This window comes from Epinephelus lanceolatus, chromosome 2, assembly GCF_041903045.1.
Source record: "Epinephelus lanceolatus isolate andai-2023 chromosome 2, ASM4190304v1, whole genome shotgun sequence".
NCBI classification, from domain to species: Eukaryota; Metazoa; Chordata; class Actinopteri; order Perciformes; family Serranidae; genus Epinephelus; species Epinephelus lanceolatus.
In genome coordinates this window covers 3,245,757-3,262,844 of record NC_135735.1, presented here as the reverse complement: position 1 = coordinate 3,262,844, position 17,088 = coordinate 3,245,757, and the positions used below count along the sequence as shown (strand labels likewise).

Genomic DNA, 17,088 nt, shown 5'->3' with positions numbered 1-17,088 from the left:
GTTTCATAGTCAAGGTACACACACTAGGTGCACATAAACCAATATTGATAGAATTCTGTATGCACTGTGAAACATCTGTACATTTATATATACTTACTTTATTGTGTACAGTACAGGCCAAAAGTTTGGACACACCTTCTCATTCAATGCGTTTTCTTTATTTTCATGACTATATACATTGTAGATTCTCACTGAAGGCATCAAAACTATGAATGAACACATGTGGAGTTATGTACTTAACAAAAAAAGGTGAAATAACTGAAAACATGTTTTATATTCTAGTTTCTTCAAAATAGCCACCCTTTGCTCTGATTACTGCTTTGCACACTCTTGGCATTCTCTCCATGAGCTTCAAGAGGTAGTCACCTGAAATGGTTTTCCAACAGTCTTGAAGGAGTTCCCAGAGGTGTTTAGCACTTGTTGGCCCCTTTGCCTTCACTCTGCGGTCCAGCTCACCCCAAACCATCTGGATTGGGTTCAGGTCCGGTGACTGTGGAGGCCAGGTCATCTGCCGCAGCACTCCATCACTCTCCTTCTTGGTCAAATAGCCCTTACACAGCCTGGAGGTGTGTTTGGGGTCATTGTCCTGTTGAAAAATAAATGATCGTCCAACTAAACGCAAACCGGATGGGATGGCATGTCGCTGCAGGATGCTGTGGTAGCCATGCTGGTTCAGTGTGCCTTCAATTTTGAATAAATCCCCAACAGTGTCACCAGCAAAACACCCCCACACCATCACACCTCCTCCTCCATGCTTCACAGTGGGAACCAGGCATGTGGAATCCATCCGTTCACCTTTTCTGTGTCTCACAAAGACACGGCAGTTGGAACCAAAGATCTCAAATTTGGACTCATCAGACCAAAGCACAGATTTCCACTGGTCTAATGTCCATTCCTTGTGTTTCTTGGCCCAAACAAATCTCTTCTGCTTGTTGCCTCTCCTTAGCAGTGGTTTCCTAGCAGCTATTTGACCATGAAGGCCTGATTGGCGCAGTCTCCTCTTAACAGTTGTTCTAGAGATGGGTCTGCTGCTAGAACTCTGTGTGGCATTCATCTGGTCTCTGATCTGAGCTGCTGTTAACTTGCCATCTCTGAGGCTGGTGACTCGGATGAACTTATCCTCAGAAGCAGAGGTGACTCTTGGTCTTCCTTTCCTGGGTCGGTCCTCATGTGTGCCAGTTTCGTTGTAGCGCTTGATGGTTTTTGTGACTCCACTTGGGGACACATTTAAAGTTTTTGCAATTTTCCGGACTGACTGACCTTCATTTCTTAAAGTAATGATGGCCACTGGTTTTTCTTTAGTTAGCTGATTGGTTCTTGCCATAATATGAATTTTAACAGTTGTCCAATAGGGCTGTCGGCTGTGTATTAACCTGACTTCTGCACAACACAACTGATGGTCCCAACCCCATTGATAAAGCAAGAAATTCCACTAATTAACCCTGATAAGGCACACCTGTGAAGTGGAAACCATTTCAGGTGACTACCTCTTGAAGCTCATGGAGAGAATGCCAAGAGTGTGCAAAGCAGTAATCAGAGCAAAGGGTGGCTACTTTGAAGAAGCTAGAATATAAAACATGTTTTCAGTTATTTCACCTTTTTTTGTTAAGTACATAACTCCACATGTGTTCATTCATAGTTTTGATGCCTTCAGTGAGAATCTACAATGTAAATAGTCATGAAAATAAAGAAAACGCATTGAATGAGAAGGTGTGTCCAAACGTTTGGCCTGTACTGTATGTGTGATTATTTATATGTATTTACTAACTATATTTATATATCACCTTTCATGCAAAGGATGCAGCACAAAGTGCTTTACAATTCAGCGGCAGAGACAAACAGCAAAGAGATAATCAACTAATTAATCAAGTAATTAAAACATACATATAAAAATATGAAAACAGATTAAAAAGATATGTTTTGACTGTCCACTGAGCCAGCAAGTCTAATATTTAAAGGCTGAGTGTTCCATATTGTGGTAGCATGGTAGCTAAATGAAGCATCCCCAAAGGTTTTTGTAGAGACAGTAGGAACAGATAACAGAGCAGCTGCGGAGGATCTCAGGGTTCGTGGAAAGACATAAGGTGATAGAGAATGTATAATCTAGGAGGGGGTGATGCCATTAAGAGCCTTAAAAACCAAAGGAAGGATTTTAAAATCCATTACTGCATACTGGGAGCCAGTGCAGGTTACGTAGAACAGGAGTTATATGGTCTCTCTTTTTAGTTTTTGTTAAAACCCTGGCAGCAGCAGCGTTCTGAATGCACTGTGGTTTTGCTATGGCAGTTTTAGGTGGGCCGGTGTATGGGGTGTTACAATAATCAAGACAACTGGAAACAAAAGCATGGACAAGCTTCTCAGCATCTTGATGGTTCAGTAGAGGTCATACCTTAGCTATATTGTGTAAATGATAAAATGCAGTTTTCGTTAATGAATTAAAATGAGCTTTACAATTGAGATCACAATTTAAAATGACACTGAGGTTTCTTACTAGAGTCGTTTAGCACTGTAACATCATGTTTGTTATAATGTTATTTATGACGACATTAACAGTGAATGTTCTCTGAGCAGGCTCCTCCCCAACCTCCAGCAGCAACTCATCAGTCAACCCCATGGCTTCTCTGGGGGCCCTGCAGTCTCTGGCTGCTGGTGCTGGAGCTGGACTCAACATGGGCTCTCTGGCAGGTACTGACCCACAGCTGGACCTGTGCACGTCCACTCATTAGATTACTGTCAGGCTGAACGCTCAATGTAAAGCTTTGTCTTTAAGATTGAAAGAGGAGATGTCATATAATGTCACTGTGTTTTCAAACTATTGTTACGTTGAACTCAACATCACTCACCATGTGACTGTGATGCAGGCATGGCGGCTCTGAACGGCAGCCTCGGCACTGGAGGCCTGTCTAATGGCTCAGGAAACACCATGGAGGCACTGAGCCAGGCCTACTCAGGCATCCAGCAGTACGCTGCTGCTGCGCTCCCCAGCCTGTACAACCAGAGCCTGCTGTCCCAGCAGAGCGTCTCAGCTGCAGGCAGCCAAAAGGAAGGTGGGTTTAACAAAAAGGAGGTGACATGGGGGTGACTGGAGGGGGTATAGAAACGTAAAGAGAGCTGGGGCTGTTTACTGTACAACCACTGAGCATGCTTCACAGTGTTCCTGTCTTCTGTCCAGTGTTGGAGTCAAATTGAACAATCACAAAAAAATCACGGGCTGCAGGCTAACATTTGAGCCTCTTCAATAGGCTGCCATAGCAACCCAGTGGCCAGAAAAATGCTGGCACTGTACGTTTCTGAAATCCAAAGATACTGGACTGCTCATTATTATGCAGTTAAAACTTTGTCTCAGCAGGCACTGGGGTTAACGTGTGAATAACTAATGTGAGCCAACTAGGATTTGTCCCCAGGTTCATTGTAAACTCTGACTTATCCATGTGACTGTTAAGAAGCAGAAACATAACTTCTTTCTTCATCTGCAACATGTCAGTCGACTTTAGAATATTCGTTGACAGCCCTAGTGTCCTCTCACAGAGTTGGTGATTCAAACTAAACTTTCATCTCTGTCAGAGAAAACTCATCTGAGTTCAGACTGTTTACTTACAGCACAGCTACACTCACAGATAACTGAGCCTCCTACCTGCCTGTCAAACACCATCAACCCACAAACCTTCTCCAGTCCGGACTGAGTGGAGTCCTGCGGGGTGAAGCTGTGAAGTCTGCGAGTGGAGCTAGCTGCTAACAGCCACCACTGCAACTAACAAACTCCACAGATCCATTCAGCAGCTCCACCATCCACAGTCAGACACACACGGCTGATTATTTACTGCAGAATTACAGCTCACAGCTCGCACCAACCCAAACATCCTGGTGCAGACTATTTACTGGAGTTTACCAGTCGCTCATGTGGTATTTGAAGATAAGTACAAGCACGGCTGTTCTTGGCTTTCAACGTCCGATAGTCCACCGCAAACATTTTCGTCACGTCTCATCAACGGAAATGAATCATCGATTTTGTTTTAGTTTCTTTTATGAAGATCTATTTTTTGCTCATCATCGTCTCGTTTTCGTCAATGAAATTAACACTGGTTTAGGCACAAAAAGCACTTGGTTATGGTCTGGAAAAGATCATGCTTTGGCTTAAAATACCTGATTTTGGGGGGCCGGTCGCAGCTGGAAAAGAAGCAATGTCTCAGTAAAAACAGCCTCTTTTCGTGGAACTATCACGGCTGGAAAAAAACAGATGGGTCACTACAAAACACCCAAATTGAGAGTGAAAGACGCTGATGGAAAAACACAGACGGGTTGCTTGAAAACAGCCACATTTAAAAGCTAGAAAGCTGCTGGAAACACAGCAGTGACTCGCTGATGATGGTCTTCAGCAGTGGTCTGCAGCTTGGCAGGCATCTCGCCCAGGTGTTATGCCATTTGTTGTCGCCTTCACCCCCCAAAGTCATCTCATTCTGACTCACTCTAGAAGTAGCAATGTAGTAGTAGAAATGTTGATAGATTCGTATGAAATGTACAAATGTAACGTGTGCATAGTTTGCAGAAACGTACAATGCCAACATTTTTCTCTGGAGACTGAACACAGACTCCCTCTGCAGACAGAAGACAGAAAAGCTAACATGCTCAGTGCTCGACTCCTACTGTTATTTAAAGTAGTGTCATGGGTGGGTTGGTAGAGATGTGTAGAGATAGGTAGAGATGTGTGTGTGTGTTGATCTCACCTTCTGCTAAGGATTCTGTCTTGTCTTAAATCTGCTGCGTCAGCCAGCGACAGTCGCAGCACTGGTAAGACATCACCACCTTCATGTCAACAGCTTTAAAACAAACTCATGTCCATAAACAATGTTAGTCCCTCTATAAACCATACTCTGATTTCATTCATTTATTTTTATAATTAAATTCTCACATGATACTACAAAGCTCCCCGGGGGTCACGTGGTGGAAAAAATATTCATGTGGAAATTCAGATTGGCAGACTGCGGTTTAGCAAACAGTTCAGTTTGTTGCCTCATCTTCTTAATCTGTTGACACAGATTTCCACATCCATTTTAATGAATTTAGTGAGTCATACATTGTTCAAATATCTCTGTGTTTACTGTTTGTATGGTTAGTAAAACACGCGTGTTGATTGGCAGGTCCAGAAGGTGCCAACTTGTTCATCTACCACCTGCCCCAGGAGTTCGGAGACCAGGACCTGCTCCAGATGTTTATGCCCTTTGGAAACGTCATCTCTGCTAAAGTCTTTATCGACAAACAGACAAACCTCAGCAAGTGTTTTGGTGAGTTTGTGGTATTTTGGCGCAACATTAACCTGCTGCCATCTGTTACCAGGAGTTAAAACTCTGCAGACAGAGTTTAAGAATAAATATATCTTAGATACTAAGCCTCTAATACGACCTCCCACATCTAGCAAAGAATCTTGTGTGCCCCTTCTGACTCAAGTGTTTTTATTTCTCCTCCAGGCTTCGTGAGCTACGACAACCCCGTGTCATCGCAGGCGGCCATCCAGTCAATGAATGGTTTCCAGATCGGTATGAAGAGGCTGAAGGTGCAGCTGAAGCGCTCAAAGAATGACAGCAAGCCTTACTGAAGGTGCTGAGGCACTGCAGACTTAGTTAGGCAGGGCGGTGTTATGGTAAGTGGAGTATGAATAACCAAGACTGGTCTACTCAGAAACTTGTCTATGCATTACAGGGCGATGTCTGCTGCGCTGCCTCTCCTGGTCACTATGTCCAGGCAACGAGTCACGTCAAGCTACATGCAAGAGTTTTCATGCTAGACTGGATTCTTCCTGTGTTACGTTGTGGTTCATGCACTTTGTTTTCCTTTTGATAAATGAGAGAAACAGGTGTATTTTCATTTAAGTTGAAATGTTATCAGTTTGCTGTGGTACATAATACACATATGAGTTGATTGTTAGGATGTGTTGCACATTGACAGTCAGGTCAGATAGGTGCCAAATCCATCTGTTATTACTTCCTGTCCCCCTCCCCCCCTCTGCACCACCCAGCAGGATGCTCCTGACATCAGGCAGCAGCTGGAACAGACAGAGCCACATTTGATTAGGAAACATTAACATCATTATCAGGTTTACTTTCACACTGTTACAAACCAAAACGGGTGGTGATCCCTGCTCTGTATTGGGTGTCTGTATTATCTCCTGTCTGTGATATATACACCTGAATTAGCTGTAAGGTTCAAGGTACAGAAGCTTACATTGTTCAGAAGGAGGAGCTCCACTTAAACATGCACATTTAGACATATCTGTCTTCACTCTGCGTTTGTAAAGTGTGTGTGTGCGTGTGTGTGTGTTGTGAGGACAGAGTCTAGATTAGTGACTGTTGTGACAGTTCAGCAGGACGTTGATGCTGTGAACATTTTGTTCTCTGGTGTTTCCACTCTGAACTGAAGTCAGTCACCTCCCGTAACCTTCCTGCTGATAGAGGAAACATCCCGTTCTCATTCCCAGGGCATCAAACTCTGACGCTTCTTTATTAGACTCACCGGGCTCCCAGCTAACTCCAGTGGAAACCCATCCACGGCAAAACGTGATTCTGAGAGCCACTGAGGGAGTAAAAAGTGCAAGAAAGTCCAGGCAGGGTGAGTGGATGGGTTAAATGAAATTGGAATTTCATCCAGGTGACCACAGTTCATGTCCCATTGTGAAACCAAAGATCAGTGTTTGAACTTACGTCACTGACATACCTACGTCCAGGCCCCCAGGAAGTGCTCCAGGATTTGAAGCCAATTTTAGTGGTGGGCAAACAGTGGAATTAAATCTGTCATGTGGTGTCACGTGGCCCAGAAAGACCTCTTTCCAAAAACATAAGGGTTCAACGTTAATGTTTTTTTTTCACTCGGCCAGTTGGAGAAGTGGGTCAGAAATCAAGCTGCCTGAGGTCAGTTTTTACTCCCTATACGAATGTTTTATATATTAGTGGTTTATCAAATAACTAGTGCCCGCCCCCCCCCCCGATTAAGAATTCTCCTAGTGGACCAACAGTCCTCATCAGGGTCCATCAGTGGACTAGTCTAGTTTGAGTTGAAGGTGTGAGAAAGAATAGTGTCAGTAACATTGTTAACACTGTGCTACATTACAGAGAAATACAAACCGTACTAATGAACCTTCATTAATATAGGCCTATATTTTATCTCCAAGTGCACGTCACACACTGAGCGAGCCGCCTGTTAATGACGCTGTGGGCTAATGGGCATGTAGCTACTTCCATGTTTCAGATGATACGTCATGTTTGTAGTCGACCAATGAAGATGAGTTTACATATCACCTTGGGTTCGTCCTTCACCTTCTCAAAATGATCCCACACTTTGGATTTCCTGCCCAACATGTTATTAACTAGCCTGTGGAATAACCGCAGGTACCAGCCCTGGAAATTAACCTGACTCCTGTCTGACTGCTGAGCGTGGACACTTCCTGTGTCTGTCCTTTCAAAGTAAAGTCACACATGGTCCAGTCATATAGGTTTGGATTTATTTTGACAAGGCGCAGCTCCTAGAGTTTCACTTTTGTTTTTTGTTTTTTTTCTGTGACTAAGCGACCACATTTAAACCAAAACTCTGGGGTTCAGTTACTCTTTAACCCAAAACATGATCTTTTTTCTAAACCTAACCCCGACCGTTTGACGTTCATCTGTGCATCACGTACACACATTAAAGGTTTCCCTGTGTGTCGCTATGAGACTCCGAGGGGCGTGACCATAGACTTTATATAAAGGTGGACAACACATCTCCACCTTACTCCCACTGTACAAATATGAAGCCAAAATATCCTGGTTACACCCATTGCCATCTTGCACTGGTGACATCATTTGGAGCCAGAGTCTGCGCAGTAGTGATCTCCACAGGGTCGAGTTCCCGCCCAAATACGCTTCTGACCCAGCTGCAAGCAGCGCCACTGATCGCAAACACACCGATTTGCACACACAGCTGTCAATCGTGATGTCACAACCCGTATTTATTGCATCCAATGACTAATTAAAACCAAACTTAACAACTCAGCAAACAGCAGAGTGAGAAGAACTACCTGAAATGACAGAAACCATAAAAAAATTTATCTGATGTGTGTGAAGTTTTTAGTTTGGCTGGGTTTATGTCCTGTACTGCAGCCAGCCACCAGGGGGCGATTAGGATGTTCTGGCTTCACTTTTAGGGACCTGTCTTTTTTACACCGTGTGCGGGCCTGACAAAGCGTTTGATGACCTGGGAATGAGAACAGTTGCAGCAGCCACAGAGGAGACGGTTGTGTCTGTTCACAGTTCTCCTCTGAGCTCTGAGGTGACGAACTGCTGCCTGTTTCTGAGCTGCAGTTAAAGACAACACATTAATGCTTGTTTGTATCTGACCTGTGTGGGTGTGTGCAGCTGTTGCATGGCTTAAACTCGAGGAGTAGCCTCAGGTGTGGGTTGTGTTGTATTCAAACATTGATTTCTGTGTGACGTGGATATGACACCTCTGTGCTCCGTGTGCTCTTTGCAGTTACTGTGTTATTCTTTACCTGGAGGTTAGTGAGACACATTTCTGATGCAGTTGAAGTTGCATGTTAAATAGAGATTTTATTTTTAAGGACTAAACTCGTCATGTTTGGGTGGTGCTCCTCCTGTGCTGTTGCACTCTGAGTGACAGGTTAGAGGTCGGGCTGATGCGGCTGTGAAGCCGTCAGCTGAAACTAGTGATGCTGTGAAGTTTGGATATGAAACCAGACCTCACAGGCTTGTTGTGTCCTGTGCAGATTTAACGCTTTGTTTGAATACATCTTGTGGTTTTAGCTTGTTTCTACCTTGAATCCAGATGTTTTGTAAAAATTCATCAACATCCCTCAACTACTGTCCTGCTAGCTGGCGGCTAGCTAACCTACAGAGGGCTACACCACTGTGTCTCTCACTGAATATCTTCTGTGATTGGAGAATTCATATAAATGTCAAATTGCTCGAGGCAAACCTGTTAGTTGCTTAGACTTGCAAGAAAACATGTTGTTTTTTTTATAGAACTAGGAAGCAAGACAATTGTTGAGATGTATATTTAAACTATTATGCCTTTTCTATTTTTATATAGGTTTTATACTTCCCCGGTGTGTTGGGGAACTATTTATTGCCTAAATTATTTATCTGAATTGAAATTATTTTGAAAGACAAATGTAAAGTCCAACAACTCCATTTGATCTCCTGGTGTGTGTCCTCTCCTTGCCTGTTCAGCGTTTGTTTCCCTCTGGTGATGTGTACTTTGTGTCCGTGTGGCATGGACTGTGTGTTTAGGATCCATCAGTGCTGCTACAGACTTCAGAGAACCCCCTCTCTCTGTCATTCATGCCTTCATCTGAATAAATCACTCATTTTCCAAAAACACAGGGAGCATAGTTTATTCTGCACGTCCATTTGTACGTGTGTCTGTTGGTCCTGTCTTTGTGTGTGAACAAAGAGCGATCTCATGTGTCAACAGTTTTACACCAGGCGGAGTTCAGGGCGTAATTTAAAAGCCAATTCCAGGTCTGAGTCCAAAGATTGAGTCAGAGTAGAAGTATGTGTGATGTGAGTGTGAGCAGTCTGCTGCAGGGACGATCACGTCAAAGCAAAGTCACCATGTTTGTGTCCCATACTGTCCCATTTGCTCATGTTAGTATTTCTGTGTCATTCCTGCTGCTAGAGATATCCTTTTTTTCTTACTGATACCTAAACTTGCACAATGAGTACCAATGTTATACCACTGCTTTAAAAAAAAAAAAAAAAAAAAAAGAACAGCTGTAACCTGCTGACCCTGTGTGGATGTGAAATGATTGATATCGTTGTACGACATGGCTCAGTTTGAACTAATGCCAAATTACGGACATTTTGCTGACAGTTAATTTTACACTATTTACCGGAAATTAGTTCTTCTTCTCCACTTTAGACCCTTTTAGAGCTGACATCATGATGACATCATGTTATCAGCTGGAGGAGCAGCTGCCTCTCCCCCACAGGGCTGTAGGCTACATAGGAGTGTTAAAATGTGTTTGTCTTGTTGTGTTATTGGGAGCCAGAATAGAAGGAGTCATGGCTCAAAACCAGCCGCCACTGCCCGTCAACAAAGACCAAAGGACTGGACGGAGGCCATCATCAAAAATGCTCACATGTGCAGCGCACACTTCATATCAGGTTAGGGGAAAAGTATTTCCTGTTGTAGGGATGAATAAGGTTATGTGTATTAAGGGTTATCATGTCCACCTCATCAGAAACTGGGGAGGGATTAAGAGGAAGATTGGATTTCTCTGGAACGCTAACTTTTTAGCACATTAGCTAACGTTAGCTTCCATAGCAAAACAAACAAGTGTGGTCCTCCTTTGTAAGATTGGCTTCCTGTGACATCATCCATCCACTGAGTGAGAGCATACGGGTCAGCCAGTCTGGTCCCGTTGGTCAGTGTTTACTTATTCAAGTAACACTGGCGGTCCCGGAGAGTGAGTGACCTGACATGGTGCGTTGGTAAATTCAGTCTGACGCTCTACACTAAAATGAGAGCCCTGTTGGTGGAAGAAACGCAGCGTTATATTTCTACATGAATGAACCAACGGTTAAGTTAATCACACATTCACTGCGCTCGGCGCTCTGCTGCTCCGTCTCCACAGACAGAGTGTCCAGAGTGCGCTCTGCCACTCTGAGAGTGCGCTGCTCTGGATAACCCAACGCTACATTCAGACAGCGCTCCCAATTTATCAACGCTCCAGTTTGTGTCAGAGTGCGCTCCCACACTCACAATGAGTGTTTCTGAACGCACCACTCACATCATCTTCCTCCATCGTCTAAAACAAGACAACAGAACTTGCTAGCTAGCGTTAACTAATGTCTGTGGAGAACTGTTTTGCCTCCAGCTAAGCCCCGCCCACCAAAAAATGTCATACTGGACTAACAGTAAAAGGGTCTATAAAACAGTAGTTGCCTGTGGCTGCTAGGGGTGGGCGATATGGCCCTAAAGTAATAACAGGATATTTTTTGTGATGATATTCTTGACGATATGACAAATTAGTAAAAAATATTTTATTATTACTTTAAGAAGATAGAATTGCAACAAAATCAGTGATCTAGTTTCACAGTTTGCTTCAAATCTTCAGTAAAAACAAAAGAAAACTGATCTCTCATTTCTTTAGTTTGTGAACAACAACAGTAACTCAGAGTGAGATTCAGATTCTGTTACAATATTAATAGAGAGGAGAGGGAGAGACGCTGACTGAGTTCCCTCTGAGCGCTAAGAGAAGTAAAACATTCAGGACGCCACAGTTTATTCCACACTACTGAAGCTGCTCCTCTTTTTGGAACCACCACAGAATCGTAATAGTTTCACTTTCAGCCACACTTGTTGCCGTGGGTAACAGGATGACATCATTATGTCAACAAGCCGAAATTTTGCGAGTATCACAATATGAATTTTTTATATGATCTTAAAATGTATACCGTTATTATTGTGAACAAGATGATATAGCACGCCCCTAGTGGCTGCACAACGCAACTTGCTTTGTACTTTTTTGGAGCCACAAAGAATTAATTAATTTCCGGGATACTGGATCTGTGCATGAAGTTGCATATTCGTAGATACCTGATCCAGCACTTTAAGCAGTGTAGGAAGCATTTCTGATCGAGGTATCAGAACAACTTCACCTGTGACTGCACAGAAATCATGTTTATGTGTCAGGGACTTTGTAGACATACATTTACATATATACATAAGTGTGTGTGTGTGTGTGCATGGATAGACAAAAGACAAGCTGCCTAAAGTGAAGTTTAAAGGGATGGTTTGTATCTTTTGATGTGGGGTCATATAAGGTTCTCATCTATAGTCAGTGTATTACGTACAGTAGATGTCAGTTTAGAGGAGTCCGACACTGAAGCTAAGGAGTGTGTTGCTGTGCACAGCGTCAGCAACAAAATGTATTTTAGACACTGAAAAAAGTCCTTTACTAACAAGGATGTAAACGCACAGTGAATGACATAAACAAAAGAAATGTTTTATGGCGGTGGCCTGTCTAAAATGAGCAGTGTGAAAGTTATGCTGTGTCCCAAATCGGATACTTAATTAGTATACTGATATGAAGTACACTGCGTACATTATGTTCTTACACCAGTCAGTCAAAACATTAAACCACTGGTGGGTGAGTGAGTAAAATTGATCTTGTTACAATGCAGTGTTCTGCTGGGAAGCTTTTGGTCCTGGCATTTAAGTGGATGCCACTTGATGTACTTCACCAGCCCAAACCAAGACCAGGTACCCCCCCCCCCGTACCTGCTGTTTGCAGACCAAGTACTCCCCCTCCCAGTGCACCCCGCCACACCACAAAAACTTCTCAGGAATGGCTCAAGAAGAGCTAAAGGTGATGATCTGGCCTCTGTGGAAAGTGTTGGTACCCCACTTTGCAGCCAACAGGTCTCAAAGGATCTGCTGCCAACACACTGGTGCCAGACACCACAGGACACCCTTAGAGGTCCTGAGTCCATGCCTTGACAGTTCAGAGCCTAGTCTGATCCAAGAAGGCCCCACAATGGATCAGGGGAACTTCTAGGGTACTGGCACTTTCCACAAATCGGCGCTGTCCGATGAAAAACACGTGTCTCCACTTTTGACGATTTTGACTTTCTACAGTGCATGGAGTGCCCGTAATATTCCCTAGCAACCGTTAGCGTTGGGTATCCAAATGACCAATGGAAAGACGTTTTATTACTTCATCTATTCAACACGTATCTCCACTGGGTGTCAGACGTGTCCATCAAAGCGCGTAGAAAGTCAAAGTCGTCAAAAGTGGAGGAAGCGGAGGAAGCGCTCGATCAGATAGGGGTGGTTAGGGTTCAAACGGAGCGTCACATTTCTATATGCATTAAGGAGCGGACAAGTTAATCACACATTCACTTCTCTCTGCCACTCCAAGAGTGCGGTGCTCTGGATAACCAAGTGGTACATTCCAACAGCGTTATGAATTTATGAACGGTCCAGTTTGTGTTAGAGTGTGCTTCGGTACTCAGACATTAGCTAAAGAAAAAAAGTCATACTGTTTACTAACTGTAAAAGGGTATATATGGCGGCGATCCAGCAGCCAGTGAGGCATCTATGTATCTATATCTATGTCCTGATGTGACCTGCATGTCGTCACTGATTCTGTGCTGGCATTTTATCCAGGCTGTCATACGTGTGTGTTGCTGTCGTCGTCATTCCCCCTCAGTCCCTGGTAGCATGTGGCTCGTCCTCACTCTGTCCCTGACACTGACTGTTGAGTGTTTAGACTGTAATCAGCAGCACACAGAGATGATCAGATCATTCTTGGTTTCTTTTCTCTCTCCTGTCTGTGTTTCCATTGTGGTTTAACCTCGGTTTGTCTCCCTGTTGTGTTTTTCTTTTTGTTTTTTCTAGATCTCTTCCTGTTTGCCCCTAGCATGTTGATGTGGCGTCACAGTTCATCGTCCAGTCCTTGTCTTCTGCGCTTCTCTGATGCTTCCAATTTCACCATTGACCTTGTGTTTGGCATTGATTACCAGGAGGTTTTTGTTTCGTTGTTTCCCATGTGTCCTCTGTGCTGCCAACAGGGGCACTAGAAAGACTGCCCCTGAACATGTTCAAAACTTCATTCAGATTATTACAGTCATAAAAAGAGATCTATTTTTCTAGAACGTTCTCACGTGACCACTAGAGATTTTGCAGAATCAGTTTGACACAAGTCTGACCTTTGTTTTTATCTCCTGTGTTGTGGAGCAGTCCTCCCAGTGCCCCCTTCCTCTGGGTTTGTTTTTGTGTGTGTGTGTGTGTGTGTGTGTGTGTGTGTGTGAAGCAGCTAATCTGTCTGTGGTGGTGTTGTGTGTGAGTGCTGGTGTGTGTGTGTCTCCTGAGTTAGAAAAACTTTTCAACCAAGTTAGTGATCATGTGTTGTTAGATATTAGTTATTTAATGCTAGGCTAGCTAAGGGTTCATCCGTGGGAGTTCCCATTTGAGTGATGTTGTGAGACAGTAACACAACCCGTTCTCATTACCAGGTCGTCAAATTACTGATGCTTTGTCGCACCCCTCAGCGTCTAATAGTGATGCACAGGGCGCCCTTTGGCATCTCACATTGTTACATGGGTTAATGTTGTGAAACGGTTGCAGTTAGATTTAGAAAAAAGGTCACGTTTTGGGTTAAATAAATGTTTGTTAGATAACGTAAACATGTAAAAATTGGATAATGTTACGTTAAAGAAACCACACTGAGTTTTGGTTTAACACTGGACACGAAATGCAGGTTCTGGATGAAAGTCCAGTTTTGTTTAACACCTCTGTCCCACCCTACTTGGATTATTTGATCACAACGTCAAGTATCGCCACGGAGGAGTTTACGCTGGAGTTAGCTGAAAGCTCAGTACGTCTCATAAAGAAGCTAAAGGGTGGCTTTGATATGATATCACACACTGAAGCGCGTGACAAAGCGTCTATATTTGATGTCCTGGGAATGAGAACGGGCTGGGTAACATTTTTTGTGTCGGTGTGAAAATCTGATTTTACTTTAAGCCTATCGACTGACCTCCGCAAGCACATGATGCTGTTCTGCTCGTTTATTTTTATTTTTTTGTGTGTGGGGAATCAGACAAAATCCACAGAGGAGAGACTTTTGTCAAAGTATATTTAGTATGCATGTTTTTTTTAATATATATAAATATATATATATATATATATATAAAGTATATCTGCACTGAAATTCTTGGCAAAATGTGATCTAGTTTGTGTTAAGTTAAATAATGAATAAACTGGTGCCAAATGTTTTGCACAATCAGTATTTTCCCCTTTTTATTGGCTCTACTGGTCAGACTGGTGGCAGAGGGTTGGTTGGTGTCGCTGGTGCAGAAGGTTTCACTGAAGAACGGACGTGAACTTGATTTTAAATCATCTGGATACAACATTAAATTAAAGCTGCACTAGCTATGAACAGGCCTTTGCACCTTCATGCACATTGGGGTTGCTTGTGGGACTCAGTAGACGCAGCATTTTGTCCACAGAAATGACCTGTTGCAAATTATGCACCACTTCCTGTGTCCACTCTGTGGCACTACAGAACAAACAGTAATAAAATGCCATGTGTCTGGATATCATGTGAAGTCCACACCATGTAAATTTAAAGTCACACAACCATGACCATCTGTTATCAGCAGGTGGCGCTGTAGGTATGAGACACTATGGGCATGTAGATGTCTTCAGGAGTGGACTAGGGGCCATACACATGCCGTGTTTTTTGCGCCCTCAATTTCATTGTTTTCAGTGTAGATGAGAGATAAACCGAGTTCAACTTTTGGAACGTAGCAGTGTCATGTGACGAGAAACAACCAATCACACCCAATGGATATCTTTCCTTTTCAGTAAATATCAGTCTGTGGTAAATATGAAGAAGTTGATCATGTTAGTGCAGAGCTACTCAGAGCTTTACAGCTGTCCCACAGACGATAGGCCTACACAGCGCCTGGAAGAAGATCAGCTCTGCACTCAGGATTTTAGGTAAATAGGCTATGATTCAGTGCTTGTTAAGGTGGCTTTGCAACCTCAGACACAAGCTGCCACAGCACTCTTGAAAGCTGACACAAAAAAGGCTAAAAAGTAGAGCCAAGCGCCCGACCTTTTGTTTTCCAGGCGATTAAAGATGCAGCATGTGTACGGCCCCTTATCCAGCATTAAATTTGGGACAGATTGGACCACGAAAAGTCAAGTTACCACAGCTTCCTGTGTCATGTCGAAACATCAAAATTTGCTGCGCCACCACAGAATCGGCATTAACGAAAACTAACAATGAAGCGTCATCAGAGTCTTCAGGTTTTTTGCCCATCTTTAAGCGGAATCTGGACTTGCTAAAAGTGAATCAAGGTAAAAAACTTGTCATTTCCTGTTGCCAGTAGGTGGCACTTTAACTACAACTAAATATTGACATGTAGCTGTCTTCAGGCCGGGACGCCAATTAGGGATGCACGATACTGGATTTTTTGCAGATACCCGGTATGCTGATAGATAGATAGATAGATAGAACTTTAATAATCCTTTACAGGAAATTAAAAATGTCACGGCAGCTTAATTACAAACAACACATAACATTCAAACCACAGAGTTACAAGTTAAAAAAAAAAAAAAACATTAATAAAGAAATAAGTTAAAAATTGATAAAAAAGAGTCCCTTGTTTGATCTTGTCACCCAGCTGATGATTACGCAATGTACAGTTTAATAGCAGCTGGTAGGAATGATTTCCTTCTGTGCTCAGACTGCACCTTGGTGCCAGCAGCCTGTTGCAAATGACAACTCATTTGGCCGATAACTGATATTGATATATCTACTTTTTTCCCCACCTAATTTTAGTGATCATCAAGTCTCTCCTGTAGTGGAATTAACATCGTATTATACATACATACTGTTACCATGACGGCCCACCAGCAGATGGAGACATAATGAAATACAATACTTTTCAATGACATGCAGCAAAGGGCAGTGGATTGGAATCAAGCAGAGCATGTAAAACTGTGAAACTTTTCTACAGGCAACAATGAAAATTCCCAATTACATGACCTTATAATTAAGATAAGATAAATCTTTATTCATCCCCAGTGGATAAATTCAGTTGTTACATTACAAGGTTATGGCTACCTTTATTTATTTATCCTCTGTTTAGTCAGAAAGGTCTCACTGAGATACAAGATTACTTTTCAGAAATAAGACAATCACATGAAACTGCTCTTTGACAAGTCAGCAACGTTTGTAACATTTTGTGTAGGTTAGTTTTTAAGAATTTTACTTTCTTTGTCTTCAACTACATAACAGCTGTAATACATCCAGAGTGAAATACCAAATACAAAAACTTGCATGTTGTCCATTTTTATACCAAAAACCACAAAATGTATTAGCTATCTATGTCCTATAATTATTAAGATTTGGAGTATAGTCCAGAAAGTATGAATGAATGATCCTGTTACTGTTCTACATCTGTTGCATGAGGGATGTGTCCCTGGATAAATCTTGGCTAACTTAAAGTAAAGTAAGTTCTATCTGCAAAGCACCAGTCAGTGCTCCAAATACACAGGTGGACCATTCAGGTTTTGCCTCTATACCAA

At 42.8% G+C, this 17,088-nt stretch overlaps 1 protein-coding gene across 7 annotated transcripts in view; it reads left to right on the top strand.

Moving 5' to 3' along the window:
• LOC117252533 (CUGBP Elav-like family member 1) overlaps positions 1–14,776 on the top strand; it is a 37,713-nt gene extending 22,937 nt beyond the window's left edge. For 4 of the 7 annotated variants that reach the window (XM_078173327.1, XM_078173319.1, XM_078173320.1 and 1 more), the window contains 5 exons: positions 2,572–2,685; positions 2,862–3,047; positions 4,768–4,788; positions 5,139–5,282; positions 5,466–14,776. In XM_078173327.1, the coding sequence (XP_078029453.1) occupies positions 2,572–2,685; positions 2,862–3,047; positions 4,768–4,788; positions 5,139–5,282; positions 5,466–5,593 (593 nt within the window). In that variant the 3' untranslated portion in view covers positions 5,594–14,776. The remainder of the gene's footprint in view (positions 1–2,571; positions 2,686–2,861; positions 3,048–4,767; positions 4,789–5,138; positions 5,283–5,465) is intronic. The other 3 variants (XM_078173325.1, XM_078173323.1, XM_033619544.2) reach the window with 2 other exon arrangements.
• Positions 14,777–17,088: the final 2,312 nt, after the last annotated feature.